Source organism: Penaeus chinensis, chromosome 14 (genome assembly GCF_019202785.1).
Source record: "Penaeus chinensis breed Huanghai No. 1 chromosome 14, ASM1920278v2, whole genome shotgun sequence".
NCBI lineage: Eukaryota > Metazoa > Arthropoda > Malacostraca > Decapoda > Penaeidae > Penaeus > Penaeus chinensis.
This window is the reverse complement of record NC_061832.1, coordinates 14703703-14716202: the sequence shown is the minus strand read 5'-3', so window position 1 is coordinate 14716202 and position 12500 is coordinate 14703703. Positions and strand designations below refer to the sequence as shown.

General features: G+C 35.2%; 1 protein-coding gene across 7 annotated transcripts in view; it reads left to right on the top strand.

Annotated features, from left to right (window-relative positions):
• The window catches only part of LOC125032558 (peroxisomal biogenesis factor 19-like), a 36154-nt gene that overhangs the window by 20238 nt on the left and 3416 nt on the right, over positions 1-12500 (top strand). For 3 of the 7 annotated variants that reach the window (XM_047623782.1, XM_047623780.1, XM_047623779.1), the window contains exons 2-7: positions 7491-7585; positions 8319-8527; positions 8749-8960; positions 9604-9774; positions 11106-11192; positions 11633-11722. In XM_047623782.1, coding sequence (XP_047479738.1) covers positions 8395-8527; positions 8749-8960; positions 9604-9774; positions 11106-11192; positions 11633-11722 — 693 coding nt within the window. In that variant the 5' untranslated portion in view covers positions 7491-7585; positions 8319-8394. Of the gene's footprint in view, positions 1-2191; positions 2268-2622; positions 2645-7490; positions 7586-8318; positions 8528-8748; positions 8961-9603; positions 9775-11105; positions 11193-11632; positions 11723-12500 lie in introns of those variants that run through there. The other 4 variants (XM_047623781.1, XM_047623784.1, XM_047623778.1 and 1 more) reach the window with 4 other exon arrangements.

Sequence of the window (12500 nt, the reverse complement as noted above, 5' to 3'; positions counted from 1 at the left end):
CACTCACTCACTCACTCACTAACACAGTCACTCACTCACTCCTACACAGTCACTCACTCACTCACTCACTACACAGTCACTCACTCACTCCACTATCACTAACATCCACACGTCACTCACTCACTCACTAACACAGTCACTCACTTCACTCACTCTCAACACAGTCAATCTCACTCACTCACTCACTCACACAGTCACTCACTCACTCACTACCAGTCCCACTCACTCACTCACTAACACAGCACTCACTCACTCACTAACACAGTCACTCACTCACTCACTAACACAGTCACTCACTCACTCCACGTCACTCACTCACTACACAGTCACTCACTCACTCATAACAGTCACTCACTCACTCACTCACTCACAACAGTCACTCACTCACTAACACAGTCACTCACTCATAACACAGTCACTCACTCACTCACTCACTACACAGTCACTCACTCACTAACACAGTCACTCACTCACTCACTCAAGTTCACTCACTCACTCACAACAGTCACTCACTCACTACATACACTCACTCACTCACTCACTAACACACTCATCATCACTCACTCACTAACACACTCACTCACTCACTCACTCACTAACACAGTCACTCACTACTCACTCACTAACACAGTCACTCACTCACTCACTAACACAGTCACTCACTCACTAACACAGTCACTCACTCACTCACTCACTAACACAGTCACTCACTCACTCACTCACTAACACAGTCACTCACTCACTCACTAACACAGTCACTCACTCACTCACTCACTAACACAGTCACTCACTCACTCACTAACACAGTCACTCACTCACTCACTAACACAGTCACTCACTCACTCACTCACTAACACAGTCACTCACTAACACAGTCACTCACTCACTCACTCACTCACTCACTAACACAGTCACTCACTCACTCACTCACTCACAGTCACTCACTCACTCACTCACATCACTCACAGTCACTCACTCACAGTCACTCATTCACTCACAGTCACTCACTCACTCACAGTCACTCACTCACTCACTCACTCACAGTCACTCACTCACAGTCACTCACACAGTCACTCACTCACAGTCACTCACTCACTCACTCACAGGCACTCTCTCACAGTCACTCACAATCACTCACTCACTCACAGTCACTCTCTCACAGTCACTCACTCACTCACTCACTCACAGTCACTCACTCACAGTCACTCACTCACTCACTCACAGTCACTCACTCACTCACTCACAGTCACTTACACAGTCACTCACTAACAGTCACTCATTCACAGTCACTTACACAGTCACTCACTCACAGTCACTCATTCACAGTCACTCATTCACAGTCACTCACAGTCACTCACTCACACGCAGAGATAAACAATGGCATGTATGTATGTGATTTAAGTTCAGTGAAGATATATACTGTGATAAACTCACAGACACACATTTTTAGGTTTTAATAGTTTGTGACCTCTCTATTGCTTATTTTGTATTTTTTATTATATTTTTTGCGTTTGTGTTGTTCTTTAATTAGTTATTTGTGCCTGTTGTTTGTGTGTTTGTTTGTTTGTTTGTAGATTAGGATATGACGTTGCATGATATGTGGACGTAGATAGTTTGCAAAGTCAAACAAAAATTGTAGTAAAAATACAGCTAAAAACGTGATACCTACGGGAAGTCGTATACATTTACATTTTTTTTTACTGATTTTATTGTTGAAGTATAGTGTTTACTGCTTTGTTAAAAGTTTTCCTGTAGTATCAGTTGTTAATGGGAGAGAGAGAGAGAGAGAGAGAGAGAGAGAGAGAGAGAGAGAGAGAGAGAGAGAGAGAGAGAGAGAGAGAGAGAGAGAGAGAGAGAGAGAGAGAGTGAGAGAGAGAGAGAGAGAGAGAGAGAGAGAGAGAGAGAGAGAGAGAGAGAGAGAGAGAGAGTGTGTGTGTATGTGTGTGTGTGTGTGTGTGTGTGTGTGTGTGTGTGTGTGTGTGTGTGTGTGTGTGTGTGTGTGTGTGTGTGTGTGTGTTTTATGTATATATGTGTATCTTTACGTCTGACTTGTGTGCCAGATTATATACCAAGCACAATATATCAAACACTCAGATAGGAACAAGAACCTACACACATTATACAAACGAAATAAGGTATTTAGAAAAGTTCTCCCACTAAAATAAGAAATCTCTCCATAAATCCCCGTTTTCTTTAGTGCCTCTGTACCGGTGCCTAAGCGTCCTCGGAGATTGTAAATAAACCAGGATTTTTTTCCTTCGTGAAGGGTATTTTCACGCTTTTTATTGTTTATTATACATGTCTTTATGTTTGAGTTGTAGTTTAGGGATTTATCCGCCTTCCCGAACGTTTTGAAGTGTGTATTGTCTGTATTTTCTTAAAAGATTGGGAGAATGTAATTGTCGTTGTGCATCGTTAATGGTTTCGAGATAAATGTTAGAATTAATTAAAACTTATACTTGTTTTGTTATAGATTAGAAAGGAGAAAAGTGGCCATATTTGTCTCTTAGACGGTGCAGTGCATTCATTTAGTACTGTGCCTTGATATAAACGTAAATTTTATTTTATTTTGATTTTATTTTTTGGCAAATCTTAATTACGTGTTACGAATATACTGACTCATCCTACTCTGTTGCCTTTGCCGGTAGAGAGAAGTACCAACTGTTATTAATTCCTGTATAATTGTTTCCTGTATAGTTTGCCTCTCCTTTATTCTTGTGGTGTATGGGGGTAAATTTGTTTTGTTTGTTCCTCCTTTTTGTTAAGCCAACTAGCATTTTTTATTGAATGGAAAAGGAATGGAAAACAGGGTCCAGGGCTTAACTTCACTTGTTCCTGGTTATTTTCCATAGTGATTTAGGTTGTCGTATGTGTTCTTCAAGAGGATTATGTTGTTGTTTTTTTCTCTGTCTTCATGTTGTTCTTATTTCAAGAGTTACATATCCTTGCCCAAGTGAGTTATGGAATGCCTACATTTCTGAAGACCAATAGAATAGTGGCATTGTCAGCCCCTTGGTATAGCCTTTATGCTTTGTTCTTTGGCAAAGGCTGACAAACATCCACTATGTATGCTTTTGCAAGCTATAACTTGAATAGGGTCTACAATTAATGATAATTTACAAGGGAGATGTGCAAGCTCTGTCTTGTCAGAGTAGATGTAGAGGTTAGTTGGCCTTTGCCTGGCTGTTTTTTTTTCTTCTTCTTCTTCTTTTTAATATTGTTTTGTTGCTGTTTTTTGTTGTTGTTATTATTATCATTATCATTATTATTATTATTATTATTATTATTATTATTATTACTACTATTACTATTACTATTACTATTACTAGTACTAGTACTAGTATTAACCACCATTCAAGTGATTAAAGTATTGGAACTCATGCAACTAAAGAGAAGGTACTGAATAATAACCCCAAAAGACCACACTTCTTCAGCCTCACATTCACTGCTTTCCACTCACAATGAAAAGAAATTGTAGAAAAACAGCCGACAATTTCTAAGGGGTTATGGCCAGATTGCCTATCAGTATTGCACATATACTTGGTCAAGAATCACCACTTTCTATAGGTTAATTGTCATGTGTTAGTCATACCCAGTGATATTTGACCACAAACACTTGAACTTTTTAACATTGTTTGAGAGTTATCTTTCCCACTAGATAAATTAGTCAATAAAGTCAACATATTAGCAACAGTACATAAGGAAAATGTAAGAAAGCCTGTTTGTATAGCCCACACACCAATCACAGTTCAGGACTGCTAAACCATGTTATCCTAACAGTGACCAACATCAATGAATGTACTGTTAATGCTACAGTTATATGTGCTTATGAACATACTGTTAATGTTACAGTTCTATGTCCTTATAAATATACTGTTTTATGGATATACTATTTTATGCTTATTTTAATTTAAGAAAAAACATATGAAGCAGGATTTAATTTACTACATATAGTGTTATATACAGGGGCTGTGGTAAGGGTGATTTCAGGTATGTCAAGAAGTGGTAAAATGTTTAGTAGGTTGTCATTGTCTCTGCCAAGAAAGGATTGCATTCTAATGAAAATTATGCCATTATAAGAGTTTTATTAAGGATTGGACATAACCATGTTCCTATTCAAACATGCCATAGCTCTTTAGGAAGATGAACTATTCATAATAAAATGGAAATTCATAATTCCAGTGTCATGTCCCCTGAATACATGTATTATAAAGCAAGATGTTCAAGTTTTAGTCGGTTAGAAAACCCGTCCTTAACTATTTCGTCAGCAGTAGGTAAACAGAACTTTATTCCTATATTTACCAGAACATGAAGTATATGAAATGTAAAACAAAAATGGGGGGGGGGGGAAAAATTGGGAAGTGTTCAAACTTTGTCTTTGTTTATCTTCTGCAGCAAATAAGATATGCATTTGTGTGTTGTGATGTGCATAGGGTATGTGTTTTTTCTTGAACATTATCAATAGTTTTGCCTTGTTGGTCTCCCTAGTACAAGTGTAAAGTAGTATTAGATATTATGGATTGGAGTCGAGTGGACTTCCCAGTTAATGAAATAGTCAGACAAGCTATATGCATATATGTGCTGTCACAGGTCACGGGTATTTTCAGTGTAGTGTCAGTATTTGATTTAGAATTGTGATGTTTTTGTTGAATTATCTTATAATCAAGGCTACATTCATTTGGTTGAAATCATATTTATGGCAGCTACAGTACCATTTTTAAAAATGTACTCATTAATTTAGAACTCCTTACCAGAAGTATTAAAGGTAGCTGTAGGTAGAGATTCATATTTTATTTATTTTTGGTCAAAAAATATTGTAAGGACTTTTCATCTTAGTCTCTTTCCTGCATAGATGAGGAAAAAAAAAAAAAAAAATAAATAATGTTTTAGGCCTAATATAAGTAACCACAAGTTATCAAAACTACACTAACCCTTGACTTCAGCAATTTAAATACTGCACAAGCTGAAACTGCTAATCAAAAGAATGCTAGAGTCAGAATCCAATGTGTTATAAGAATATTGATCACCAATAAAAGCCGTTAGAATCTGTATTGTATGTAAAGCTACATGTATTTCATAATCATATCAGTTGTCTTGCAAAATTGCAACAAACACAAGGACAAACACACAGTAACACGTACACAGAAGTAAAATTACATTTCCGCCACAGTAGAACAGAATTTAACTGACATTTTGACTCATCAGAAGTTTCTCATTAGATGTAGTAAAAAGCTTAATGGATCATCCATTTTTGGTATATACTACATGGGACAAAGAACTCTTGTCAGGTTCAGACTGACTCTCTTTTATTTTGTTTGAATTGTGTTTGTGCTTTCATTTCAAAATCACCAGTACAGTGGGCCCAGTGAGTTCAGATGTATGGGTGAGGTCATTTCTGCCTCCCCCCCCCCCCCCCCCCAAAAAAAAAAAAAAAAAAAAACACAAGAAGCAAGCAAGCAAGCAAGCAAGCAAGCAAGCAAGCAGTAGTTTGTAGTTCACTTCTTGAGCAAGGAGTAAAACTAACTTTTTGCTCAAGAAATAGATCATGAAATAATTGTGGATGCTTAGTGTTGCATATTATCTTCGTTTCTTATGTTTTTGTTAATTTTGGTTTTGCTTGGTGTTTTTGTTATTATTGTTATCTTTATTATTATTATCATTAATTTGGTAATTATCCATTATACTTATTGTGATAACCTATATGATTATAAGGAATATTGTAATATAAGAATATTATCATTATTATTATTATTATTATTATTATTATTATTATTATTACTACTTTTATTATGTTATAATGGTTTGTTTTACTAGCATTAAATATCTTCATAATACTGTCATTAATGTTAGAGTTAGTAATCTTAGAATATTACTCGTTGTCACTGCTAATACCCCCTTGAGTAAAAATGATAAGGAATTTGATCCTATACCAATTATGTTTGCTTATGAGCACTGGATAACAGGTTTATTTTTTCACTGCAGAGCAGGCTAAGTGTTTTGTGATAAGAGTAATATAGTCAGTCTTTTAAAAATCACTCTATATCAAGGATTTTATCAATTAGATTTTATAAACAGAAGTAATAACAGTTTTAATAGAGATTACTAATAGAGAAAAACAAATTCTTGTGTACTTGTGAGCATGTTGTATCCCATGTGATCTGTTTTATTCATCTGTGTTCCATCAAAATTGGCACTGAACACCCTGGCCTCTCTTGACCCTTCTGACCCAGCATAGACCAGTGGTGATCTTGTTTGCAAGACCTGTATATTATCACCCTTATACCTCCAAGACAAAATATCTATAATGCCTTGAAGAATCCTAATATCTTACCCCCTTATTGGTCCAACACCACACTCTCTAGCTTCAGTGGAATGTGGAGTTCCCCTAAACTACCATTCTATCTACCATGCACCCATTGGGAGAACAGGACACTTGTATAATCGTCACCTTGGGTCAGGGTTACCTTTGTTAAGTCTGGCCGATCTCTTTCTTTCATTATCTCCTTTTTTTTTTTTGCTGTCCTTTTTTCCTTTCTTCTTTTTTATAATTGTCATTATTGTCAGAGTCATCACAATACGTGGGTTATGTATCAGTAACGGATCTGAGGGGATGATGATAGATGGTTGTTTGTGATGCATTTTGTTTATGGTTATACAGCTGTTGAGATAAGATATCAGTGCAGTTATGAAACCTCTCTGACAAAAAGATCACAAGATTATGCAGGTACTTTATGTATGTGCGGAAGACTAGAGACAAAATAGTTTTATTATCATTATTATTGTTATTATTATTATTATTATTATTATTATTATTATTATTATTATTAATAGTAGTAGTATAGATTTACATTGTGTGTGTGTGTGTGTGTGTGTGTGTGTGTGTGTGTGTGTGTGTGTGCGTGTGTGTGCATGTGCGCACATGTGTATTTATGTGTATCTATTTGTTTGTATCTGGTTCTGTCTGCCTGTTCTGCCTTGTAGGAACAAGTGACTTTCATGCAAAATTGGGGAGAAGCAGCATAACTGTTCAATTGACATCTTTATTAAAGGAAGAGTCTGTGAACCCAGGAAGCATAAAACATTTACATCAATTGGTTCTCATTGCTCAGACTTGGTACATGGGCAAAGTTCTATAAATGCATCATGATTAAGAAATGTGCCGCTTTTCTTTCTTTCTTTCTTTCTTTCTTTCTTTGTCTTTTCTTTTTGTCCTTTTTTCTTTTTTTTTACTTTTCTTTTTCTTTTTCTTTTCTTCTCTTTTTCTTTTCTGCTCTTTTTGTTGTTGTTTTTTTCTTTTCTTTTCCCTTCTTTTCCTTTCTTTTCTTTTTTCTTTTCTTTTCTCTTCTTTTCTTTTGGTGAGAGTTAATATACATTACTACTTTCTTGTTTTCCTTCTTATTATTATTATTATTATTATTATTATTATTATTATTATTATTCAAAGATCAAGATTACATTAATTAAGTTAATGTATTTATACTGTATTGCAGAGCTTCCTGAAAATACAAAATGTCAGGCGAAGAAGACAAAGCTGAAAAGAAGGTGGAAGCCGTCCCTGATCCAGACTTAGACGACCTCCTGAATGGTTAGTGTTTATTTTTATATGTGTATTTGTTGATGTATTTGTTTGGTTATTTATTTATTTGTTTGTTTATTTGTCTTTTTTTTTTTTTTTTTTTACTAAGTTTGTGTCTAGTAAGGAGTGTTTTGCAGTTTTAAGGATATTCTCTGAATATAAATGTTCCTTCGTTCCTTGTGAAGTTGTTATACAGAATTTTTGACGTTTTATGAAATACTTGATTTCGTTATTATGTTGTAGGTTTGCATAATCTTTGTAAGTGACAAAACCTTTGATTGAAGACATTATCGTCATTTAGCATTTTATATCTCTCTATTGATTGATGTACCATTTGCTTATCACTTAAGTTAATGCATTAGCTCGGAAGAATCAGATTTTTATGATAATGGATTAGTAAAAGTAAGAATAACAGGCAAAATATTCTACTGTGTTGATCAAATGGAAGATAAACCTACAATACAGTAAACAAGCTTTGTGTATAGTGGGCTTTTTTCCGAGGAGAAGGCGTTTCCCTTGCTAATGAAAATCACCTTTTCATGTGTGAATGGAATGTAGTAAATCTGGTACTATTTGGTATCTTTCTCCATCCCAGGACAAAATTGAGATAAACAAATACAGTGAAATAGTGCTATTATTTGTATTAAATAGTATCTGCAACAACAGAAAGGCAGGATTTAAAGTCCATTTTACTTGGGTCGGATTAGACACCTATTCAGACAGTCATCTTGCTGACCCACAGATGCCATCCAAGACTTCAACAAACCTCCGCCTCAAAGCCCAGTGCCGAAGCTCCCAGCGGTGACTTGGCCTCGGCAATGGCAGCTTTGGGTGTTGGTGCTGCCGTGTCACAGGGAGATGGGCAGAATAATATATGGACAGAGGAGTTCATCCAGCAGGCAACAGCTAATTTCGAGAAGACCATGAGAACGCTTATGGAACAACAGGAAGGTATGCTTTTGTTTTCTTTCTTTCTTTCTTTCTTTCTCTCTTTCTTTTTTCATTTTCTTTTTGTGTTTTGTGTCTTTTCTTCTTCTTCTCTTCCCTCCTACTATTTCGCATTGCTTCTTTCTTTCTTTTTTTCTTCTTTCCTTCTATTTGCTTTTTTAAAATTGATTGATGCATTTCACACAAAAATTGTGTAGATTTTTGACTTGCTTGAACTTCGGAAGCAGGTGCAGGGGACAAGAAGCCGGAAGAAGTTGCCCCACTGCCACCACCCGGAGAAGCCCCACCTCTGGATGTATCGTCAATGTCAGCGGAATTTGCCAAATTTGCAGAGGCTGCCACCAAGACTGTTTCCGAGGCCCAGTCTGATGCGGACTTCACTCAGTGCCTTGCTGAAACCATGCAACAGTTGTCTCAGAACAATGAGCAACTTCAGGTAGGAGTGAGTGTATGAGTGTGTGAGTGCGAATGTGTGCGTGTGTGTGTGTCACTGGAAAGAGAGAGAGAGAAAGAGAGAGAGAGAGAGAGAGAGAGAGAGAGAGAGAGAGAGAGAGAGAGAGAGAGAGAGAGAGAGAGAGAGAGAGAGAGAGAGAGAGAGAGAGAGAGAGAGAGAGAGAGAGAGAGAAGAATGAATTATTAGAGATGGAGAAGTTTTAGGGAAATATCTTGTTCACTTATCTTCATACATAAAAACAATTCTCATGTAAATGTAATTCTTCATTTAAGACAAGAAACAGGACTGTGAGATCTCTTTCATTCCACTTTTGCGTTAGGGTTAAAGATATAATGTTTGGTGTTAAGAAGTTGTTTTATTTTGTTTCATATTTTCTGCTTTGTGGACACACGTTGATTGTGTAATATCTAAGAATATTTGCTATTTGATTCCACAAGCATTTGCAACTGTATCAGATGTTCTAAGTTTAAGTCAACAGTTTTCTAATGGAGCTTATTATACCTAAAGTTTATGACTTATTGTTTAGACACCTGTCATAACATTCAGATTTATTTTTACCTGTGGAAAAATCTTCATCCCTTCTATTGTATGACCCTAAAGTCTAGTCTTCTCTTTATCCTCTCAGAGTGTTCCAACTGCAGATGATCTGAACAAGATGTTTGAGAACCTAGGTTTTGGAGGAGGAGGAGGAGAAGGAGAAGGAATGGGAGGACTCTTCCCCTTGATGCAGGTCATGCTGGAAAATATCCTGTCGAAGGAAGTGTTGTATCCGCCCATGAAGGAGATCACAGATAAGGTTGGTTTTAAGATTGTTAATATTATCATCAATATTATCCTCATCATCATCATCATCATCATCATCATCATCATCATCATCATCATCATCATCATCATCATCATCATCAACAATATCATCATCATCAATCATCTATTTAGGGGTAACATTTAAAGTAGTCCATATGAAAGATATTCTAATGTTACATGGAGTGTAAAAAGGCATCCAATATATATAAAGGGAGTACAGAGGTTTTTTTTAAAGGTTCTCTTTCTTTCTTTTGCTTTCACCTCTAATTTAAACCTTTATCTCTAGCAGTAGAAATCACTTCTGTTATAGATTTGAGTTACAACTAACAGAACATATGATAAATGCTATGCTAGGGCTATGGGTCAGAGAGCTCCCTTGGATGCACATGCCTTCATATCCTCCTTTTAGCAGATAATAGTAATATGCCTGAAAAATTGTCACTCAGAAACGTGTAATGGGGGATATCATATGTAACTAAAATCAAACATTTTCAGTGAGTTTCATATTCAGTGCAAAACAGAAATAATATCTGTTATGCTTATGTTATTATTTTATTGAGCTCTATTAAATTGCTTTTTAAGTGTGTGGTGATTGGTGGTTGTAAAAGTAGCTATATTAGTGCTGTCAGAAAAAAAAATCCACTATGAATTCCTTGGAAAATGAGACAATCTAAAAGAATGATGAAACTGTTATCTCACATTCCAGTATATTTTTGCGATGCATTGCGTTTTTTTTTTCTCGCCTTGTATCATGTCCAGGTTTTTATTATTCATCATGATTATTTTTACTTTCTCCTTAAATTGAATGTTGTAAAGATATAGATTATATAGAATTTGAACCCCACATGGACAGGCTAAAGCATATTTTCAAGAAATCTGCCCTTCAAGAAACTATGTTTTGCCTTAAGAAAATAGTTAGTAATGATGAAGATAGGCCAAAAAATATACACGTTTATCATTTATTTGATAAGATTTTGCCTGGGCTTGTCCATATTATTATTATTATTATTATTATCATTTTTCATCATCATCAAGCAGCAGCATCTTCTCCTTCTTTGTCTGGGCCTGCTCTTACTCAAACTCTTATATTTTAATACTGCTATAGTTAGGGAAAATGAAATGAAATGAAGACACACCTCTTGTGATAATTCATTCTAGTATAGTTATATACATAGGATACCCATGTATTTTATCATACATGACATGCTTTGTAAAGATGTAGCAGTATATGTTGAAGTTGATTTGTACCTGACCTCTCAGTTTTGAGATTTGTTACACTACTAAATGAATGTGAAACTCAAATCTTACTTTTTTTTACTACAGTATCCGGATTGGCTTGCCGACAACCGGAACAGTCTCCCAGCAGAAGAATTTGAGCGATACAACAAACAATTTGAAGTCATGAAACAGGTTTGTGTTGTGTTTTTTGTTTTGATATAAGATGCTCAAGATAATTTTCTATCCCTAAAATGAAGGACAAAAGTATATAATGGATAAAACAGAGAAACATCCACAGGTATTTCATAAATATCTTAAGTAAAGTATTGAAGTGTATTCATCAGTAAAAAGAGCTTTACTAGTACTTATAAACAATATTGATCTCCTTTACACATTTATTCTGCTTTTAGAAATTTTATTCCCGAAAAAATGATATAATAGACTATTATTGGTACAATAATTTCTTAAAAGAACATGCAATACTCATGGGAAATTAATTTTGGTCTCTTACTGTCACAAACACTATCATTATATCATTATTGTTATGTTAGGTGTTCTTTGTAATTAGCTATGTGAACTTTATTTCACATCCTTTAGAATTTTAAAAAATAATTCGTTTATTTTTATTTCAGCTTGTACAAATGTATGAAGAAGAGAAGGAAGCTGAGTCTGATGAAGTGAAGGGACAGCGCTTTGAGAAAATCATGCAGCATATGCAAAAGGTTTGTTTTGCTTTACACTTATTTCATTGTTCTAAATGTGAATTTGTAGATTAACCCAATCGACATGTATGGCAAGAATACATGCCATGCCCACTGTAAGTTTATTTATTGTATTTACACATAGATGGCTCTACAAGTGCTTAGTCACAAAGGAGTCAGTTATTAATCTTACCTATCTCACCTGTTTACCCTTTTCCTTGACTTTTGGAAAGGGTCTTTTGTATTATTTCATTGTCTTAAATGTTACTAAGATTTTAATAACAATTTAATAATCATAATATCAATAACAACAGTATTGATATCAACTGTGTTAAAAGGAAAAACACATTTTCTCACCAATTTAAAGAATATGGAAATCGGTCACTAGGGCCCACTGATAGACTCCTTGCCAGCTGAGCACATGTGGAGCCATCTGCATGTAACAGCATTCACAAAAAACTACAGGGGACAGAACATAAATCTGGGGTGGTTAGGTTAAAGAGAACCTGATTGTCATAAAAAAGTATATAAAATGTTTCATGGGTTGTTTGTAATTTTTTGTTACAGAAATGTTTTATCTTTTTTACAGAAGGAAATCCAAAAGAACATTTGGGAATTGAAGGTTGTATACCTTTAGGAATATACAGATACTCATCTTGGCTTGGAAATTATCCTTTGTAACAAGTACATAAACATAAACAAAGTTATATTGGTTGGGCACTTTACATTCCAATTACAAATGAAAATAAGAGGATGTTCCTTACAAGAATCTTCAGTACCATGCTTTTATCACACCAGT